At 34.5% G+C, this 23,222-nt stretch overlaps 2 protein-coding genes across 2 annotated transcripts; one reads left to right on the plus strand and one right to left on the minus strand.

The window, feature by feature from the left end:
• Positions 1-4,611: 4,611 nt before the first annotated feature.
• LOC130472185 (uncharacterized) lies at positions 4,612-9,384 on the plus strand. The gene is made up of 7 exons (XM_056842678.1): positions 4,612-4,773; positions 6,750-7,039; positions 7,147-7,332; positions 8,750-8,854; positions 8,948-9,017; positions 9,111-9,209; positions 9,292-9,384. The coding sequence occupies exons 1-7, from the start codon at positions 4,684-4,686 to the stop codon at positions 9,382-9,384; spliced, it is 933 nt and encodes a 310-aa protein (XP_056698656.1). The 5' UTR covers positions 4,612-4,683.
• Positions 9,385-10,126: 742 nt separating this feature from the next.
• Positions 10,127-12,861, minus strand: LOC130472186 (uncharacterized). Its single transcript, XM_056842679.1, has 4 exons — positions 12,111-12,861; positions 10,930-11,573; positions 10,344-10,521; positions 10,127-10,255 (listed from the first exon to the last, which is right to left on the minus strand). Exons 1-4 carry the CDS (start codon positions 12,732-12,734, stop codon positions 10,127-10,129), a joined length of 1,575 nt encoding a protein of 524 aa, XP_056698657.1. The 5' UTR covers positions 12,735-12,861.
• Between the last annotated feature and the right edge of the window lie 10,361 nt (positions 12,862-23,222).

Here is a 23,222-nt window from a genome sequence, read left to right on the forward strand (position 1 = left end):
CAATACCTAGCAGGGCTAGAACCGGTTGGACTTTCGAAGTCTCGCCACGAAGAGAGGCTAGAAGGTCATGGTATAATTGGCCATAAAAGGATCGTGGTGGATCGTAAGATGAAGGCTAAGGCTCATTTGTACGTACTACAACATCTTTCTAAGGTTCAACCCTACATAGATGATCACATGGCTTATTTGAAGGAGAAGAATCCTTTGAAAGATGATCAGTGGTTAGCTAAGGAGCACAATGACACTTTTATAGCATGGTTCCAAGTCAAGGTTATGTCTCAACGCACTAAAACTCCAAAAGTAGTTTGTGAAATGATTAAGTGGCTTGCATATGGTCCTGAGCTTCTAGTTGACTCATATGAAGGTTATGATATCAATGGGTATACATTCTATACGGAGCGCCAAGATGCCAAGTCTGTTAATCAAAATAGTGGTGTAAGTGTGGTTGCATCATCAACAGAGTACGCTAATGCTAAAGATACTAGCCCTCTAGAAGTAACTATGCCATACTACGGGGTGATTGAAGATATTTGGGAGCTTGACTACACCAAATTTAGAATCCCTCTATTTCGATGCAAGTGGGTTGACAATGGGCGTGGTGTGCGAAGAGTTGAGGATGGATATACACAAGTTGATTTTAAGCGTTTGGGTCATCAAAATGAGCCTTTCATCATGGCATCACAAGTTAAGCAAGTATTTTACATTGTTGACCCCAAAGATAAAAAAAAGTCTATTGTTGTTCAAGGAAAGAGAAGAATTCTTGGTATTGGTGATATGGAGGACGAAGAAGAGTATGATCAATTTGATGAGGACCCGCCGTTATCAAATGGCTTACCTAAGTCAAACGGGGAAGATGCATTTGATGCAAATTATATGCGTTCTGATCATTGTGAAGGCTTATGGGTTGAAAAATCCAAATGATTTTGAATTACATGTTTATGTATGGTCTTTGATTTTTTAGTATTATTTTGGATGACATCTATGATTTTTTTTTAAATTGCTTTTAAGACGTGTCTTTGATTCCGTATCATTTGAGTGTCTTTAGTAATGTTTTCACTTCTGCTTAATGTGACTTGGATCTTTACTTTAATCTCCATTGGAATCTGACTTTCCCTAACCCTTACAAGAAAAATTGTATTATTTATTATTATCAATTATCTGATGCAAAGAAGGATTTTTTTTACTTGTGGTCAATGAACTTAGTATGAACTAGAAATACGTTTTTGTTATATTTTGCATAAAAGAACTCTTACAAGAAATCTAGGGCATAGGCTCACCATTGAATATTTGGATTCTTTCATGTAGATGAACTTAGTATGAACTAGAAATACGTTTTTGTTATATTGAATAATGCAACTGACCATTTGATATGGACTTGACCATATAAGATCCTATTAAATGGTCTTTGGTTAAAGTGACATCTTCCCAGGAAATAATTTCATTGAATATTTGGATTCTTTCATGTAGATGTATGATAGATCAATTATGTTAGGACATTTCAATAAACATTGATTCAGATCCTAAGGTTTTTCTATATTTTGGTTTTGAATAATTCAATTAATTAATTGTCAATTTCTGAAGTCCATATCAAATGGTCAGTTGCATTATTCCTTAATATAACAAAAACGGAAATAAATGTAAAATATAACATCCAAATGGTCAGATCCTAAGGTTTTTCTATAGTTTGGTTTTGAATAATTCAATTAATCAATTGTCAATTTCTGAAGTCCATATCAAATGGTCAGTTGCATTATTCCATATCAAATGGTCAGTTGCATTATTCCTTAACTATATTGGATATAGCTCGTTTTTGTGATCTAGTTGATGCCAAACTATGTGGAGACATGATTCCAACGTGGGATGTTGTTAAAAATGGCGGTGGTTATCATCAACTCTTCATGTGCAGCAACTAATTTACAAAATTAACAACTGCTTCATTTACTCAGTACATCTGCAGGCTACTCTAAAAACAATAGACCTAAACAAAGTACTACTTCCAATCAGGCTACTGTGAAAAGTCTGGAATAAAAAAGTTTAAAACACCAGGTTTCCACAATAAGCAGGACATATCAATGTGGAGTTCTTCCTCTTTTTTGTTTCCTCTTGTTCCCTGTTTCTTTTATGATAAAAAAGGTGGTTTCCAATCAGGTCTAAAAGGATGAGCAATACTTGTTTTTAACTGAATCGACAGAAAAGTTAGAAACCTTTTTCAAAGAAGAAAACACACAAGAAATTATTTCAGTTAATATGGAAGGAAGAACAGTTTTTGTGTGAGCAGCTTTCACATAGATAGAAACCCCTTTGACTGTTAACATTTGATCTATTCATTGGGATGTATGATAACTACTGAATATTTTCCCTTCATAAGATATTTATCAATTCCTAGAGTAATTGAACTGTAGACTCGCCCAAAGAAACCAGAGAGTTCACCATCAAAATCAACATAGCTTTATGCATGGAGGATAACTCCTAAAAAGTCGGGTATTGTTCTAATGATTTATTTTTTCTTTTAATAATGCAGGTCTTTATGCATGGAGGATATAGAAGACTTTATAATGATGGGATGTCTAGGGACAATGATCCCTTGTGTTATGAGCATCCAACTGAGACGGAGCATGATATTTCTCAAAAAGGCACTAAAAGGTATCGAGGTGAAGTAAAAGGGTTAAAGTCCCCTAATGTGCCAAAATTCCTAGAATGGGATTCATTTAATCGACCAACTGGTCATTGGTTGAAGGACTATAGGCAACAAATTGGGAAGACAGTGCATACTAAGGTCAGTATTTTGACAAACAAATGGGAAGAGGTACCTCAAGGTCTTCAAGACACCCTTTGGGATTACATTAAGGTAAGAATAGATCAACTGTTACATTATATGCATCATCCAATTACATGACTAGTGGAAAGTTTTCTACTAATGATTGTCTAATTATTATTGTTTTACCATGTAGACTATGTATCATATTGACAACAATCCACTGAAGAAAAAGTATGTAATGGCACACTTGAGTGACCGGTTTAGGGATTGGAAAGCTAAGTTGGTAAGTGGACATATCACAAAGACAAGAAAAATCTCGCCTAATGCCAAACCACCTTACCTTGTATATGAAGCCATCACTGAAGAAATATGGCAGCAATTTGTTGCAGCTAAGACCACCGATACATTTAAGGTAAAACACAATTCAATGCATGATATATTATGATTACACTGTTATGCATTCGGTAATTAGATGCACCAACAACCTTGCCCACTAATCTTCATCATGTTCAATCATCTACACTTATATACAATCTGCCACACTAATTTCTTCTTTTCTAATAGGAAATAAGCGAGAAGGCACGGAAGAGTCAGTCGCACAATCTGCATCCTCATTTTATGGGGCAAAAAAGCTATTCACAGAAGGAAACTGAATGGGAGGTTGAAGGAAGATACCCTTCAGTCGGAAGTACAGATTCAACCATGAGAAAACGACATCTAAATTGGATTTTTGGCCGGCAAAAGAAAAACGAAAAAGGAGAATATGTTTTCCCTAAAGATGAAGCACGCCTGGTTGGTGAAAAAATAGTAAGTTGCGGTAGTTTTTCCTTTGTACATACACTTTTGTTCGTCGATTAATATATTTATTTCTTGCTAAAAAATGTGTTTTTGTAATTCTTTAATAAATGCATGTGTTTGTCAATAGGACAAGGAGGTTCAGGAAGTCGAGCAAGGAATTTGGACTCCACATAGGCAAGATGATGTCTTATCCCGTTCCCTTGGAAAGAAAGACCGTCGTGGACGTGTGGTTGCAGTTGGAGGAACAATCGGCCATCAAGCATATTGGGGGAAACCGGTTCGAAATAATGGAGAATATGATCATTTCTCACAAGCCGGACTAAAAAAGATTGAAGGCGATTTTGAGGCTAGAATAGAGCAAGTGCGAAAGGAAACTATAGCTATGATGGAAAAGAAAATGGAGGCCGTAGTTGAGGAAAAATTCATTAACTTGGTGACAAAATTAGGTCTAAAATTGCCGGTTGGGATGGAGATTGGAAAGACCACAACCACTACAACCACTACGCGGAGTCGTAGCAACTCACCTTCTGTGGAGCTAGAGCCTAATTCTGACCCATTTGCGGAGTTGAAGGTATGATCTAAGTTGCACTTCTCCTTTTCTGTTGTCATTGCTGTAAATGATATTTTTCTAATTGGTTAAAGTGACATTAGTCAAGGACAAAGTATATATTATATGTATATTAAATTATTCGTAAATTCACTATAGTATTTTACTGTACTTTAGTACTTTACTAATGCTGGGTGTCGAATAATGTTTTAGAGTCCTTTAGCATGTCGTCTGTGCCAACTTGATGATTCCCAACAATTAGTAGTCGTGGCTAGGGGTGTAGCATATCCGTTCAATGCTGAAGATGTAGTACACCATTCTGCAATGAAGCCTGGTTATTTGAAAGTTACTGTGAACTCATGTGTTCCTGGCTATGAAACTGCACCTCTACCTGTACCCAACTTAGAGATGAAGGATGTTGGGGGAGCCGTAAAAAGTTTCGTCCAATGGCCTAGAAAATTGATTATAGGGGACGAGGTAATTTGTTTAATATTCTAATTTCATGTAATTTTAATATTAATCTCGAAGCATAAATGATGACAATTTGACCTCTTATTAGGAGTTTGTTCCGCGACGCAAGATGAGTAGCGACCAACCGTTAGCGATTAATGTTGCTGTTAGTAGTGATATCGTTGTGGAGCCTGATTCGTCTATGAAGTTGAAGGTACAGGTATAGAGTATGATTTATTTATTTAAACTCTACCATCATTATCCATTCTGCAAAAAAAAAAAAAAAATTGAAAATCATGTATCAGTATAGCAAACAAAAAGATAATTGCCACTGTTTCTAGTTTCTTAGGCAACCCCAAATTATTTTATGGAGCATGAGCAGTTTTTGCATATAATTTCCAATGTTTGCTTCCATTAAGAGATGGGTGCTAATCAAATAAATCACACCATCCTGTAAGATTGAAGAATTATCTGGGGTTATGAATGTGAGAATTCTGTGAAGTATTGGCAGAATATATACATGTATCAGGTGTCTAAATTTATTTTTCTACCAACCTGGAAAGAGAAGTTAATGACCTTGGTGGTGTAGTATACTTGTATATGTATATGTTTTGTTGGCTCATTCAAGGTCAACTCTAAATTAGAATTCCAATTTCTTTGTTTACTATATGGCAAAGTAATTGAGAGTTTGTATTGGTGGGATAGTTCAGATAAGGGGTTTGCATCCTATCTTTCCTGAAATAGGTACTGTCACACATATAGTCAAACACCAGAATTTTTTTCCTGAATTTGGGACTTTATCTCAAGCATAAATTCACTTACCTAAGAGATACTGTTGCAGAATTATGGTATAATTATAATTCCAATGCAACTGAACAAGTTTTAGAGTTAGAGGTTAACTAATATTACTATTCCTAAGTCTTAGTGGTTTAGTTAGCCTAGATTAAAGTTACGTAGGCAGTAGTATTATTATATAGGATTCATTAGAGTTCAATACCTAATTGTTTTAGGATTGTCTTGCGTCAACTCTTGTACTATAAATATGAGCATTGCTCAATCAATACAACTCAAGCTTTTATACACATACCGGAAATAATGTCCTGACAATCTTATAGTTTCATGGTTTTATAACACAATTCAAAACCGATTGGCATACCCATGTTAACCCAGAGTAGCTAATACAAGAGCAAACAATAAACTGAATGAAAATATGGAGCTGGCAAGAGACAATCAGATGGATGTTGGCTACTGTTAAGATAAGAGTTAGACTAGTCTTAAACTACAAATGTTAGTATAATCCTAATATTCTACTATTACGTTATTAGTATGGTATTAGAATGTGGCCTTTGCAAAAATTGTTACTGATTATTAATGGTTTATTATATGCGTTTACATTATTGTTACATCAGTCATTCATCATTCGAGTATCTATTTTGCTAATTCCATGATTTAAAATCCTTTTCTTGATGTGTTCCTTTTATAAGGAGCTTTAGTAATAATCAAAAGTGCCGTAAATGGAATTAGCAAAATTACCTTCAAGCAACATCAGTAGTATCTTGCTTGAGACATGATTCATATATCATAAGGAGTATTTGTTATCAACGCTTAAACAGAGTGAAATTGCAAAACCTAATTAACAACCGGGAATCAAGTTACAAATTGAAATTGATCACATAGAAGGTGCAAAGTTACAGATAATAACCAAATTTAAAGAATTTTTGAATTAAAGTGAGTAATTAACACACCTCCTTGTTCCACCGTCAATGATCGCTTCAATTATATACTCGATCAAAGTGGCAACAAAATTGCCCCAAAAACTGATTCACCAATTGAGGTCAAGTTGAATAATTTCCCAACAATTTTGCTGTTAAAGATTACAATTCCAAAGAGAAGTGTAGACCTTGTAGAATTTTTCTAGGTTTTTAGATGACAGGGGAAGAAGAGAGGAGTACAGGGAGGAAGAAAACGTGTCTAGGTTTCTCGTTCATCAACTTTTTAGGTTTTTATTTGTTTTTTATTTTCTAATAATTAACTATAGTTAAGCTACTTAATGAAAATAGTAAGGATAATAAGAAACTAAATAGTTTAAGTGTACCATTGGCAATATAATTAGAAGTGAGTGTACTATTGGTAAAAGTCAATAGTAGGAGTGTACTAATGGAAATTTCCCTAATTAAATTGTGCGTTTCTTAACAGGACAAGCGGGATAAGGAAAAAATTGTTGATACTCAAAACACTGTTGAGTTCACTATGGAAAGGACGCCGCTTGTTTCACATAGTGTAATGAAGCATTTGAGTGAGTCATGCAAACGACTCGCTAATATTCTTACTGATCTGCCCCCTGGTGTGGAATCCATATCTTTTCAATTAGATGCTGAGGTATTCGGATACAAGGAAAATTTTTCTAGCTATATCTCAAAGGAGGATGTTGTCCAACTTCTCAGTGGGGCTTGGTTAAATATATCAACCATACAAATATTCATCATGTCAAATATCTTAAACTTCTTTATTAAATTTTAATAGCTTTATGTTATAGTTATAAAAACTGGACTTTAATATCTAATGGTTATTTTTTCTTGTGCAATATGTTTAGGGCCTTACACGAAAAATGCAAGAACTTGAGTGTTGACTCAATCACATTCATGTGTCCGCAATTGATTTCAGCAACTACATTGTTGGCAAGTTCGGAGAACATAGATGAAGCATGTGAATACATGGCAAGGGTAATGAAAGCAGCTTCCGAAAACAATCAAAAGATCCTAGCCCCATATCATCAGAAGTAAGATAATCTTAACACCTACTCTTGATAGATATAGATTTGTTGGAGTATTATTTTTACATCAAAAGAAATATATTTGTTGTTGGAGTAATATTTTTGACATCAAAATAAATACGAAGTATATTCTTTTCAAATAAACTAAGTTGTCAAAAATAGAAACTCTAATAAAAGGCAGAACAAGTGTAATCACTAATCAGGCCTCATGTTTGGCCTAGGCTTCTTAGGTAGTACATCTCGAGCCAAGCTTTGATAAAGTTAACACCAAAAGCTCACCACCATTGATCTCAGTTTAGTTGAAGCCCTTCCTGCAGCTTGAAATTTTATGTACACTTGAGTAATATCATACATTTGGTAGTTAACTACTGTAGTTACCAATGATTGTCCAAAATAAATATTAAAAAAAAGCCGCAAAATTGCCACAGAATTGTCAATTTTAGCTCCCCTGTGGCAATCTGTTAAAAGTGCTATTCTATATCTGTTTAATTAGCATTGCTTGATAACTGCCTCTTCTGTAGTTCTGTGCTATTCTCAACACTATGGTATATACATTGAATGTTTTGTGATATTCTCAACACTATGGTATATACATTGAATGAACACCTGGAACTGAATGTCAGACACCAACACCTCCAGTCACCCGATTGGTTACAAAGAAAAATTAAAGAAAGTAAAAACAAGAGAGAAATTTGGCAGCACTATCTTGTCATGCCTAGAATAATCTATGTTTCTCCCTTCCTTTATATCACTGAACCATGTGTTCTACAAATACCTAGAGCGGCTCAAACACAGTTCGTCTTTCTAGGATCTCAGATAAAACACTTCTCATTTTATCAACAAATATAGGTTTCAATACGCAACCATCCATACCAACCCTGACATAATTTTCTCGGGTCAACCTGTCCGCACTCCCATTGAGTGCTACAATTAACGCCTTTCATGACGCTTTGAGAACCCTTTTCTTATTTGAACAGCAACTTCAAAGCCATCAAATCGGCATAGACAAATCAAGTAATACCACCCTGTATTCTCGGGAGATAGCTAACAAACATTCCTCACTAGACGCTACAGCCAAGACATCACATCCAACGTGCATCAGAAGTTTTTTTGTCACTGTTCTGCTAACCCTGCACATAAGTCCCCGTAGTATGCTTTAGAAAGTAAATTAGAGCTAAAACATTTGCAAAGGGAACTCGCAGAACCAGTAATAGCCCTATTCCACTGATGAAGCCCACTATAAATGTAAAGAAAAGGAAATATTCACAATAGAGGTTGGATTCAGACTAGAATGATTCTACTCGCAGAACCAGTACGAGTGGTAAATATTATTTCACACGCTATTGACATTCTTATTATTATAGGATTTCCTTTATCATATAAACAATAGCTAATTTTGTTCATTGGTTCTTTAAACATGTAGCAATCATTGGGTGCTTCTTGTGATTTACCCTACCATAAATACGGTTCACGTATTTGATTCAATTAAGAAGAAACGCAGCCTAGCAATAAGAGTGGTATTGGATAGGTAAGTTCATATTTTTTTTTTCAACATTTATCTATAAATTGATTAATTTGTACAATTATCTCATAATATTTGTGAATAATGATAATTGAACAGTGCCTTCGAAACTTACAAGGCATATGGTGGGAAAAGTAAAGGTCCACAATTACAATGGGGTGCTGCTGTGGTAAATATCTACAGTTTTTATCATTTCTTTTTTGGAAATTTAATTTAAGTGATGACTTGTTGACCTATGAAATATTAAATTGGTTTTCTCTAGTGTGCTCAACAGGATGGGGGTACTGAGTGCGGGTATTTTACTTCAAGGTTCATGTATGACATAGTCCACTCATATAGTGGAAGTGAAAATCTATTCAAGGTACGAATTTTTTTAAATAAATTTAAGTTAATGATCTCTATAGATATTATATATGTTAACATTGTTTTTTTTCTCTTTCCAGGATTTTAAGGTGACTAAACCTTATACTAACGGGCAAATTCGTAAAGTTTTAACTTGTTGGGCTCTATACTTTTTGGACTTTGTATTCTCCTGAAGTATAGTATTTTGTTAGAATTAAAAGCTACTATTATTAGAAGATATTTACTTGTAACTGTTAAAGCTTATCTTCCATTGCAGTTTTATTTGTTTTGAAATATTTTGATGTTTTGGACAACTTGTAACAGATGTCGTTTTAGGATGATTTTATGGATTTTGAATGGTTAATGATTTTGTATTGGTCATGGGCAATATTTTATGATAGTTGATTTTTTTTTTGATTTTAATTGCTTATTATTGGTACAAAATGAAGCGCTTTGGAGATAGATGATGGGATGTGTGGTATACTAGATTGCCTCGTTGTAAATGGAGGTGTTATTCCCTCTTTGTGGAATATTTTTTAAAAATAGAAAAGTTGCATATATTGCTTCGGGCTTACGATTGAGACCAAAGCAATTACTTAAATCAATTGATTTGAATAATTCATAAGTTCGAAGCAATTAGAACTTTTAATGCTTCGAACAATTGATAGGCGCGAAGCAATTGCTAGTACGTTTTAATAGTTGCTACGATCAAATGCTTCGAAATATTGGTAAGTGCAATGCAATAGGAGTCTTAAATGCTTCGCACTTGTGCGAAGCAATTGAATGCCTTCAATTGCATCGAGTCTATATGCTTCGCACATAATACGAATCAATAACCCCTTTTAGGCTCGAAGCAATATCCCTTTTTTGTACTAGTGAACTACAAGAAAGGAGACAAAAAAAGAAGATAATATGGTTATATAAAGAAAATATAAATCATACCATATTACAATCTTTCAACGATTGAACTCCATTTACATCTTTCACACCACAATTAAGACAAACACACAATTCAGACAAGATTTTTTCATTGCCTGGTTTCTCAATCAAATCAGCAACATATTTCTGCAAATCAATATTAAAAGAAAAATTAAACAAAGGCCAAAAAAATTTAAAATAATTAACATTTTATATTATTAAAAATATAACTTACACAATATGTGCCACCTAAAAACAGCTTCTGAGGAGAACCAGCAGGATTCCTTTCATTTTCATTCAATAAAAAAGCCCAAGCTTCAATATGAATCAAAAGAATATCAAATGTGGAAGGAAGGGTCCACATGTCATCTCTTCCTACCGCAATAAAATGATTGTATTCTATAACTTTATCACTGAAAAACATAAAAAAGAAACAATAAATATGTCAGAAGAATTATAAAGGTTACTATAATAAATAAAAGGTAACAATAGAATATAAAAGGTAAATATAGTAAACAAAAGGATACTATAGTATACAAATAGTAACTATATTATATGAAAGGTTACTATAAAGTTAGGGCAACAACTTCACTTTTAAGAAAGGTAACTATATTATATGAAAGGTAACTATATTATATGAAGGGTTACTATAAATAATAAAAAGTAACTATATTATATGAAAGGTAACTACATTATATGAAAGGTAACTATAATATATGAAAGGTAACTATAATATATGAAAGGTAACTATAATATATGAATGGTAACTATATTATTTGAAAGGTAACTATAAATTATTAAATGAGAAAACTTCTACTTACTCAGTCAAAATACCCTCTCCATCAGTCAGAGCAGCAAAGTCCACAGCTTCTTGAACAAATGCTGGAAGATGCCTCATTAAATCTTCAAATGCTATCATAAACGGAGACATAAACATCACATTTTCCTCTATGCCATAGACACTGACATTCACTCTTGATACAGCATGGTTGTTAATGATGCATTTTTGAAATCCAGCCCACACGCGCTTATATTCTTCTATTTCTTCATCATCATCCTCCGTAATTTCTTTATCTTTGCTTTTCAAAGAATCAAGAACTGCATTTATTTGAGTGTCAGGATCAACTTCTCGAATAATTGCTTCGGTAGATGTTATTGCATCAACAACAGCAGCTGTAACAACTGCAGGCTCAGTTGGAACAACGGCAGAAGGTTGAGGGGCAGCAGTAACAACTGGATTGTTACTTGAACCAAAAATGTCATCCCAACCATTTGGTAGATTCTTCACCAACTGATGAATCTCCACCAACTCATCAACCATCTTTTGATAAGTGGAATTTTCCAAAATATCATCGCCAGGGTTGTGCGAAGGCATTGAAGCCTTTAATTTGAACAGCTCTTCAGCATGGATGGCTGAAACTACATCCAGATCTCTCTTCATCAACAACCACTGACCATGAAAATCCTAATAACAAAATACATAAATTTAAATATGGAACATAATATGAAAATTTAACTAAAAATACAAAAAATATTATAAGAAAAGGTATCTATAGTATATAAAGATAACTGTATAAAAGTTAACTATAGTATATGAAAAATAACTATAGAATATAAAAGATAACTATAGAAAATAAAAGATAACTATAGTAAATAAAAGGTAACTATAGTATATAAAAGATATCTATAGTATACACAAGATAACTATAGTACATAAAACATATAGTAACTATTTATACCATATAGTAACTGTTTAAAACATATAGTTACTATTTGTTAAAACAAAGTAATGGTAACATAGTGTATGAAAGATAACTATAGTACATAAAAGATAACTATAGAATATAAAAGATAACTATAGAATATAAAAGATAATTATATATATACCTACATTTACTAAACCAAAGATAATGATAACAATAGTGTATAAAAGATAACTATAGCATATAAAAAATAACTATACTATATATTGACAAATATATCAATAATAAAATAAACTTACATCAGTGGCTTTAGAGAAAATTTCTTCATCTGTAGGATGAGAATTAGGGATTTCAAACTGAAGAATCCTAGGACGCCGACTTGGAATTCGACGCCCAACATAGGGCTGTTCAGCTCTTCCCCCACTGCTGCCTGCTTCATTTTCTTTCGAAATAGATTTGATTTGGGTCAAATCTATTTGACCATCAACAAAAACAAACTTTTTGGAAATTGGATACTTCCCCTTCTCCAATATACCAGAACCATATAATGCACTCATATTGGCATTTTCAGCATGAATCCGATCGGTTACCATCTTCGATGTCCAATGTTGAATAAGAGGTAATTGATCAGGAATACCACTGGAATTCCTAAACTTAATCCTCTGAAAATACACAAGTTGCAAAAACACAACACAGCCTCCAAATGTCTTTTGATCTTTGCCTTTCAATAAACAATTTTTAAATTTCACTGTTTCCTCACATAATACGTCAAGAACGTATTTACACCAATTGTATTTGGAAATCATTTTAGGATCTTCCAAAGCCTTAGCCAATCTCAAATCTACAGTCCTATTGGCTGTTGGAGTAAAAAAAAGTAGAGAAAACAACAAAAACAAATAATTGTTTAAACAGACCACCACCATATGTCAACAATTTAATCTTGTCCTCAAGCAACCTTATAGGAATTTGAGCATTGACCTCTTCAAAACCGAACTCTTTTCTCCACTTGATCTTCAAATCAAAATCAGGATTAGTGGAATTGCGCCCACGTTTAACCCCTTCAACCTCCAGCTCAGAAAGGGGGAGCATAAACAAATCGTACACATCATAATCAGTGATTTCAAATTGCTTGGAATCACTGATTGTAAACAGAGAACTCACACCATCAAAGCACTTGATGCACCAGTACATCATCTGAGTGTTTTTTCGACTTAATTGAAGGCCTAACAATCCTCCAAACCCTATCTCTTGAACAGCTGCCTTTTGATCAGGAGAGAAGTCTTTAATTAATTTACACAATGATCCTCCTGAACATTGTGTATCAAAATTAAACCTGAAAAAAATGAATAATGAAAGTAAGTCAGCTTTATATATCATTTAGTAACTATTTAGAACACATAGTAACTGTTTAAAACATGTAGTAACTATTAGAAACATATAGTTACTATTTAGAAAATATAGTAACTGTTTAAAACATATAGTAACCTTTCAAATAATATAGTAACTATACTACACATAGTACACATAGAACCTATTTATAACATATAGTAATTATTTAGAAGATATAGTAACTGTTTAAAACATAAAGTAACTATTTAGAACATATAGTAACCTTTGATATAGTCAATATTGTAAACATAGTACACATAGAACCTATTTAGAACATATAGTAACTGTTTAAAACATATAGTAACCTTTGGAGTCATATAGTAACTATTGTAAACATAGTACACATAGAACCTATTTAGAACATATTTCAAAACATATAGTAACTATTTAAAACATATAGTAACCTTTGGAATCATATAGTAACTATTTAAAACATGTAGTAACCTTTGGAATCATATAGTAACTGTTTACAACATATAGTAACCTTTGGAATCATATAGTAACTGTTTACAACATATAGTAACTATTTATAAAAATATAGTAACTATTTAGAACATAGTAACTATTTTGAACATATAGTAACTATTTAGAACAATTAACTAAATTAAACTAACACTTACACGATAGGCAGGCCATCAGCGCCAACTTCTTTCAAAACTTGTGAATGAAGTTGATGAGATTCAGGCTGTGGAACGTCAACCAGAGAAGAATTTTGTAAAACTAGTTGATTAGGTTGTTCTTCTTCAATTGGTTCTTTTTCAGATACAAGCGCAATTGCTTTTGATTTCGGACTGCCAGCCTTTTTGTTCTTCTTTATAGACACAGATTCCTTAGCAACTGAAACAAAACAATTATAAAACAAAATATTACTATATAGTAACCATTACAATCACATAGTAACCAATAAAATCATATAGTAACCTTTCAAATAATATAATAAATACATAAACATAGAGTATCCATTTAAATCAGATAGTAACTATTTATTAGACATAGTAACTGTTTAATTTTATAATAACATTTAAGAAAGATAGTAACTATTTATAACACATAGTTACTGTTTTAAAGTTATATTTACTTTCTAAAAACGATAGTAACTATTTATAACACATAGTTCCTATTTTAAAGTTTATTTACTTTCTAAAAACACAGTAACTATTTATAACACATATTTACTGTTTTAAAGTTATATTTACTTTCTAAAAAAGATAGTAACTAATTATAACACATAGTTACTATTTTAAAGTTAATTTACTTTCTAAAAAGACACTAACTATTTTAAAAACATAGTTACTGTTTTAGAAATATAGTAACCTTTTAAAAATATAATTACTCTAAAAAACTACGAACAAACCAGTCACTAATAAAAACACTTAAAAACTTCGTAACATAAAATAAAAAGTAACTATATCTTTGAAACAGTAACTTCAAACAAAAACCACAAACATTTCAATAATTCAAAATCAAACAAAAAATAAGTTCGAATTACTAGAAATTTCTTCAGAAACAGCAAATAAAAGGTAACTATATCTTTGAAACAGTAACTGCATGAAACACTAAACCTAATTTCAGCAAAAACCACAAACATTTCAATAATTCAAAATCAAACAAAAAATAAGTTCGAATTAACAGGAATTTCTTCAGAAACAACAAATAAAAGGTAACTATATCTTTGAAACAGTAACTGCATAAAACACTAAACCTAATTTCAGCAAAAACCACAAACATTTCAATAATTCAAAATCAAACAAAAAATAAGTTCGAATTACCAGGAATTTCTTCAGAAACAGCATTTGGCCTTCTTCCTCGCCTTCGAGGAGCTTCAACAGCCATTTCAGCGACGGAATTGTCGAATTCAAGTTTCTTCGCTGCCGGTTTCTTCGCTGCCGGATTCTTCGGTGCCGCTTTCTTCACCATTTTTTAGAAAAAAGAAGATCGGAAGAGTAATTTGATGCAAATGGATGAAAATAATCACTGAAATTAAATTTGAAATGGAGAGAGAAATTCAGAGAGAAGTTGGAAAGCAGTTTAGAGAGAGAAGTTGAGTGAGAAGTTCAAAAGCCGGGAAAAATGAAATTAAAAAAAAAAACATATATATAATTAGGAAAGCACGTGACAGTTACAAGCAACTTCTCGCACGCAACAACGCAAAGACTATAATACCCTGGTCCATAGCATGGACCAGGTTTACTATAGTGTAAATGTTTAACTCTTTGACATTTTTATTTCCTTTTTTTTGTTTTCCCTCTCTTTTTCTCTTTTTCTTTTCTCTCTTATTTTTTTCTCTTTTAGTTTTTAGTTTCTTTTCAATTTTACTCCTTTTTTCTTTATTTAATTTTGGAAGGTGTATAAATAGTTAATACCCAATTTTATTTGGAAAATACAATGTACATAATTAGTCTTTCTCTTAGGGTTTAGGGTTTAAGGTTAGTTTTAGGAGAGAGATAAAAGTGAGAAATTATGAATGAAAATGTAGGATTTTGGATGAACATCAAGTGTGACAATTTGGTTTGAAGCTTTCCACCATAAATCAATGAGAAATTTCTTACTCTCTCTCTCTTCATTTATTTCTTTATTGTTTTATTTATCATTTTAATTAGTTTAATTATTTTTGTTTATTTTAACGATTCATGTTTAGATTAGTTGTTATTATTGTTTAGAATCATGTTTTTAGTTGTTAATTTCTATAAATTTTGTGTTTTTTATGATTATGGAGTAGTTTATTGATTAGGGTTTGGGTGAAAACTCAACATTGATTGGTTTGGTTGTTTGTGATTGGAAATTAGGGATTTTCATGATTAAATTATTACATGTTTAGGCATTTCCAATACATGTTGCATTTAACTTGATCAATTAAGTGTTTCATGATTGCTTGGAGTAGTCTAGTTGGGTTGGAAAGGGATTAAAGACCCAAACTTGACTATTTGGTTGAATTGGGAATTTGATTTACCTCGGGTATGATAGGGTAGAACGGGAGTTCATCCTTGATGCTTAGGGAAATTGCTCGCATGTCGGGAGATAGTTGGAGCTATTTGTGAATTCAACGCTTATCATGTAGTGCTGATGAATCTTCCCCGTTTTCAATTCTTTTATGTCCATTCCATGATTTGTTGTTGTTTGACCCATTCCCTAATTTCGTTTACTTTTGGTTTCTTAGTTTAGTTGATTTAGTTTAGTTAGTTAGTTGACTTTCCAAAACCCCGTTTTGACCTAGCTTGTTGTTCGATTAGCATAAATTAGAGCACCTTAGTCCTTGTGGATTTCGACCCTTGCTTACCTCTTTACTTGTGTTTAGTGGTTAGTTTAGGTAATTTGTTTGATTAGGAGAGACTAGTAACCCTAGTTTTCCCTTTGATCAAAATGGCGCCGTTGCCGGGGACTACGGTTTGCATTAGTTTGTGTTAGTTAGATGAATCTAGGTCTTTGTGCATAGTTTTTGTTTTTGTTTGTTCTTTTTCTTTTTGAAATTTCCTTAAAAAATGGCAACTACCACTATCCCTCAAAATGATGAATCGTGTACACTTGGTGATTTCACGTCTCTCCACCATGAGCTTCTCCACAATGAGTTCCTTAATGCTTTGCAATCCGAGTCGGTCATTTCATTGTCCGATTTTCGTATTTTTATAGCTCACTTAGATTGCCAAGAAGAACTTAAAATGGATTCTTCTATTAAGGACTTTGAGGTTGCATCTCAAGCTTTTGTAAAAGGAATGAGTGAAGTCTCTGGCCTTCTAAATGAATCCATTCGGGATGCTTCGTGTAAAAGAGATGAATTTGAGGCTAACTTGCCACCTATGATGCATGACATTGAGGAATTGAGTATTGGGAATTATATTCCTACTCATTCCTCCTTGAGTGAATGCTTCGATGATGGTGATGAAAAGCTCTTTGCTCCATTTTGTTTTCAAGTGTTTAAGTCGATTCTAATTGAGCGTGAATGTAAATTTGCCAACCAAAAAGAGTTTCTTGAGGAGAGTTTGCCTATTCCTTTTTCATTTCCTTATTTTGATTCTTCTTTTTCCTATTTTCTTATTTTTTTCTTTTGATCCTTCTTCTTTTGGGCATCCTTCTCCTCATTGGAATCGAGTTCTATCATTCTGAGCATGCATTGCATCTTGTCATTGCATATGATTTATCTCATGAAATGTGTGCTAGTGCATATGATAAACTTTTGCGATCATTGGCTTGTTATTTACTAGAATGGTCATGCTTGGGACCTTAAACAAGTCTTTCTCGGGAAGTAACCCGTGTTTTATAGCTTTCATTTTCTTATTTCATTTGAATTTTACTTATTTTTCTTTTCAATTTTTGATCTTGTTTTAGGTACTTAAGTGGAATAAGCGCTCATTCTCGATAGCATAAGGAAAGCAAAGCACAATGTTGGAGAACGTTGACTACAAATGGATAAATTGAATCATTTGCGGGTATTTACACCCACCTACTATCCGGTAATATCTTTCCTCTCCCTCTTTTTATTACTCCATGTCTTGATTGGCGTATGACTTGTTGGAGAATGGGGTTGGATGGTTGAAAATGTTGATTTGGTTGCCTCCATTTCTCTTTCTCTAATGTGTTATGATTTGCGGAACTATGTATATTGGGTGAATGCGTGTTTTCTTTCCCCCCCTCCCTTCCCTTGAGTCTTTGTTTCAAGCATTGAGGACAATGCTTAATTCTAGCTTGGGGGGGATAGCTTTTCGCTAGCATGGGGGAGGCGAGTTTCTTTTCATTTCTTTAGTTTTCCTTTTTTTTCAAAATTTAAAATCCAAAAATATTTTCTTTATTTATTTGTTTTTATTTATCTTTTCTTTCAAACTTTTGAAAAAAAATCAAAAAAATCGAAAAGTATTTAGAAAATCCAAAAAAAGTCTCAAGTGATTGAATAAAAGCACAAAAAAAATGATTTGCTTGTCCAAATAAAGAATCTCGATGATTTTTAATGTGGATTCCCTTTCTTGTCATTTGGATAATTGAGTAGAGGTATTTCCGTTGGATTTTTGCATGTGTGAGTTAGGGCAATTAGAGATAGCTTAATCTTTGTTGCTTGATTCTCACTTTAATAAGTTTTCGATGATTCTAAATGATAAGCTTTGGTTTGAAAAGAGTTAATTTTGTTCTCTTTTGGATGTTCTTTGCTACCTTAATTCCCTTTGGTGCACTTCATTCCCTCGAATAAGCTATGCTAAGAGTTAATTGGGTTGTAGAACAAAAAGATTGTGATTAATGTTTCGAGTCCAAGAAGTGGTGCATTTGAGCCCACAAGGCGTACGCCAAAGTGTCAAGTCCGAGTCAATAAGTGGCGCCAATGAGCCCACAAGGCATAAAAAGCCTATTAAAGTTTACAAAAAGGAAAAAAGAGTCATAAGTGGTAAATACCACAAGTCCTTGAGAAAGTGGGTTAGTTTAGATGATTGAGTGGGAGCTTGAAGATTTATTAAGTAAAGTTTTACCTAGTGATGATGAATGTCATTGCGGCTCAAGAATCGAGACTCTAGACCCATTACTCAAGTCCCTTATCTTATTATCCAAGATTCTCTTAGCAAAAGTCAAGTTTGGGGGAGTCAATGTGCATTTTAGGTGGTTGTGATCATATTTATCCATTTGAGAATAATTTTTGACTTTTCGATGCCTTAGGGAACCTAATTGATGATTCGATGCTTTGATAGTGATTCTCTTGCACCTTAGATTAGTCTATCCCTTATATTCCTAATTCATGGATGCATTTTGTGTTAGGTTATGATACATATGACAATTCATAAATCATGCGGAAATAACCATTAAGCCAGGAATACATATTATTTACACATAATCATATAGCATAATTTAGATGCATACTCTTTGTTGCGTGCCTTCCCTAGCTGCGCCCGAACCGAACAAGAACAAGTCTTTAGGACTCCAAGTGTCGTCCCTCCGTAGATAGTCCACAGCACGTTCGGATCCGCCTTAAGATTGACCAACTAGAATCGCCCCTAAGGTACTATAAATTTTCGGCACTTTTGAGCAAGATGTGTAACTGAATTTTTCTCTCAAAAACTCACTTTGAATACTTGAAAACTCGTTATTAATTGTGAACCCAGGCCACATATTTATAGGGGTATGGAAAGAGAATTGGAATCCTATTAGGATACGAATTAATTAAATTAGAATTATAATAAAACTCTTATTTAATTAATTTATCAAATAGAATTAGGAATTTAATCATTAACCGAACTCTGCACGTTTTAGGTTTCGTATGCGAACACAAACACTTACGCGAGCATGACCCGCAAGCGTGCAGGCCATGCCCGCGCACAGCCCACACGGCCGCACGGCCCACGCGAGCTACAAGCCCACGCGAGCTGCAGCAATACTCGCACCCCACTGCTCGCAGCTACGCGCGCTGCGCGCGCTGTGCGCGCTACCACGGCCTGCTGGGCCTGGCCTTGCGCTGGGCCTGGCGTGGCCTTGGCTGTTCGTGTGGCGCGCTTGGCTTGCTGGGCGATGGCCTGGCTTCGTGCTGGGCCCTCGTCCGGCAGGCCTCGTCCGATGCTTATTCGTACGATACGCTTCCGATTAAATTCCCGATTCCGGAATATATTTCCGATACGAACAATATTTAATATTTTCGATTCCGGAATTAATTTCCGTTTCGAACAAATATTTAATATTTCCGTTTCCGGAATTATTTTCCGATTCCGATAATATTTCCGATTTCTGACAATATTTCCGTTTCCGGCAATATTTCCGATTCCGGCAATATTTCCATTTCCGATAATATTTCCCGATACGTACCATGTTTCCGTTTCCGGCAACATCTACGACTTGGATAATATTTATATTTCCGATACGATCCATATTTCCGTTTCCGGCAATATCATCGTTTCCGGAGTATTCATTTCTTGCCTGTGACGATCTCAGCTCCCACTGAAACCAAGATCCGTCGATTCCGAATATCCATAGATGGAGTATTTAATGCTATTAAATACTTGATCCGTTTACGTACTATTTGTGTGACCCTACGGGTTCAGTCAAGAGTAAGCTGTGGATTAATATCATTAATTCCACTTGAACTGAAGCGGCCTCTAGCTAGGCATTCAGCCCACTTGATCTCACTGAATTATTAACTTGTTAATTAATACTGAACCACATTTATTAGACTTTACATAGAATGCATACTTGGACCAAGGGCATTATTTCCTTTAGTCTCCCACTTGTCCTTAGGGACAAGTGTGCATTTCCTAATTCCTTTGTCGCTCGATGCTTGCTCTTGAACATAAGGTAAGAGTTGTCATCCTTATTATGTCCAGAGGTGTTCCTCGGTTTCAGAGTTCAACTGATCAAATAAACAGATAATCATAGCCTATGATTCATCCGAGCACGGCCATGCATTTCACAGTTTCTAGCTCTCCGAGTGGCCTTGTACAACTTTTAAGCATCTCATCCCGATTTATGGGAGGACAATCCCAATCTTGTGATCTTGAGATTAGACTTCGTTTGATAGGTGATTACCTGAGCGTTGCCTTTATAGCCTCCTTTTACGGTGCGACGGTTGGTCAACGTCAAAGCAACCAGTTCTCAAACAAGTAATCTCAAATCACTCAGGTATTGAGGATTTAGTGTCTAATAATTTTAATGAAACTTAGTTATGACAGATTTTCATCTCTTACAGTAAAGTTTCATAGGTCTTGTCCGATACTAGTCTTCCCAAAGTAAGTATCTATGCAAATGATTATGACATTGCCATGTCCACATAGTTCAAGAAACAGAACTACTAGTCATCTTGCATTCTAATCGTCTAACGTTTTCTATGCGTCCAATTTTATAGAAAACTCCGACTAGGGACCATTTTCAACCTTTGACATTCAAGTTCACTTGATAGACATTTCTTAGTCACAGGACTGGTCATGACAGTCTATCTTGAATATATCGTCAAATTGAAGGGACTCATCATTTAATAAACCACAAATTAAATGGAAAAATGAATTCTTTTCATTTATTGTGAATGATTAACCAATAATGTTTTACAAAGATTTAAACTCTAAAACTTTAAAACATTAAACAGAGACATCAAAGCCATTCTCCAATATGCTTGATTCCCATAGCTGCAGTGTGCGAGTTGTGCTTCGCCTGCGGCAGAGGTTTAGTTAATGGATCTGATATGTTGTCATCAGTACCAATTTTGCTTATCTCGACTTCTTTTCTTTCAACGAACTCTCGTAGAAGGTGAAATCTACGAAGTACATGCTTGACTATCTGGTGGTGTCTAGGCTCCTTTGCCTGTGCAATAGCTCCGTTATAATCACAATACAGGGCTATTGGTCCTTTAATGGAGGGGACTACACCGAGTTCACCTATGAACTTCCTTAGCCATATAGCTTCCTTTGCTGCTTCATGTGCAGCAATGTACTCCGCTTCAGTTGTAGAATCCGCAATGGTGCTTTGCTTAGCACTTTTCCAGCTTACTGCTCCTCCGTTGAGGCAGAAGACAAACCAAGACTGTGATCTGAAATCATCTTTGTCGGTTTGGAAACTTGCGTCCGTATAAACTTTAACAATTAATTTATCATCTCCACCATAGACCAGGAAGTCATCTTTGTGCCTTTTCAGGTACTTCAGAATGTTCTTGGCAGCAGTCCAATGCGCCTCTCCTGGGTCTGACTGGTATCTGCTCGTAGCACTGAGTGCGTACGCAACATCCGGGCGTGTACATATCATAGCATACATTATTGAACCAATCAATGATGCATATGGAATCCCATTCATTCGTCTACGCTCATCAAGTGTTTTTGGGCACTGAGTCTTGCTTAGAGTCATTCCATGAGACATGGGTAGGTAGCCTCGCTTGGAGTCCGCCATCTTGAACCTATCAAGCACCTTATTGATATAAGTGCTTTGACTAAGTCCAATCATCTTTTTAGATCTATCTCTGTAAATCTTGATGCCCAATATGTACTGTGCTTCTCCTAGATCTTTCATCGAAAAACATTTCCCAAGTCAAATCTTGACAGAGTTCAACATAGGAATGTCATTTCCGATAAGTAATATGTCGTCGACATATAATACTAGGAAAGCAATTTTGCTCCCACTGACCTTCTTGTATACACAAGATTCGTCCGTGTTCTTGATGAAACCAAAGTCACTGACTGCTTCATCAAAACGTATATTCCAGCTCCTGGATGCCTGCTTCAATCCGTAGATTGACTTCTTTAGCTTGCATACCTTTTTAGCATTCTTTGGATCCTCAAAACCTTCAGGTTGTGTCATAAACACAGTTTCTGTTAAAACGCCGTTTAAGAAAGCAGTTTTGACATCCATCTGCCATATTTCGTAATCGTAATATGCAGCGATTGCTAACATTATCCGAATAGACTTTAGCATTGCAACTAGTGAAAAGGTTTCATCGTAATCCACACCGTGGACTTGCCTGTAACCTTTTGCAACCAATCTAGCTTTGAAAACTTCAAGTTTCCCATCCTTGTCCTTTTTCAGTTTGAAAACCCATTTGCTTCCAATGGCTTGGTAGCCATCTGGCAAATCGACCAAATCCCATACTTGGTTTTCAGACATGGAGTCTAATTCAGATTGCATGGCTTCTTGCCATTGCTTGGAGCTAGGGCTCGTCATAGCTTGTTTGTAAGTCGCAGGTTCATCACTTTCAAGTAATAGAACGGCATAGCTCTCGTTCGTCAAAATACCTAAGTACCTTTCCGGTTGAGATCTATATCTTTGCGATCTACGCGGGGTAACATTTCTAGATTGACCATGATTCTCACCAGATTCTTCTAAAGATCTCTGAGTTTCATCCTGAATGTCATTTTGAGCATTCTCTAGAGTTTGTTGTTCGACTCGAATTTCTTCGAGGTCTACTTTTCTCCCACTTGTCATTTTGGAAATGTGATCTTTCTCCAAAAAGACACCATCTCGAGCAACAAACACCTTGTTCTCAGATGTATTGTAGAAGTAATACCCCTTTGTTTCCTTTGGATAGCCCACAAGGATACATTTGTCAGATTTTGGATGAAGTTTGTCTGAAATTAATCGTT

Source organism: Spinacia oleracea, chromosome 4, assembly GCF_020520425.1.
Source record: "Spinacia oleracea cultivar Varoflay chromosome 4, BTI_SOV_V1, whole genome shotgun sequence".
NCBI classification, from domain to species: domain Eukaryota; kingdom Viridiplantae; phylum Streptophyta; class Magnoliopsida; order Caryophyllales; family Amaranthaceae; genus Spinacia; species Spinacia oleracea.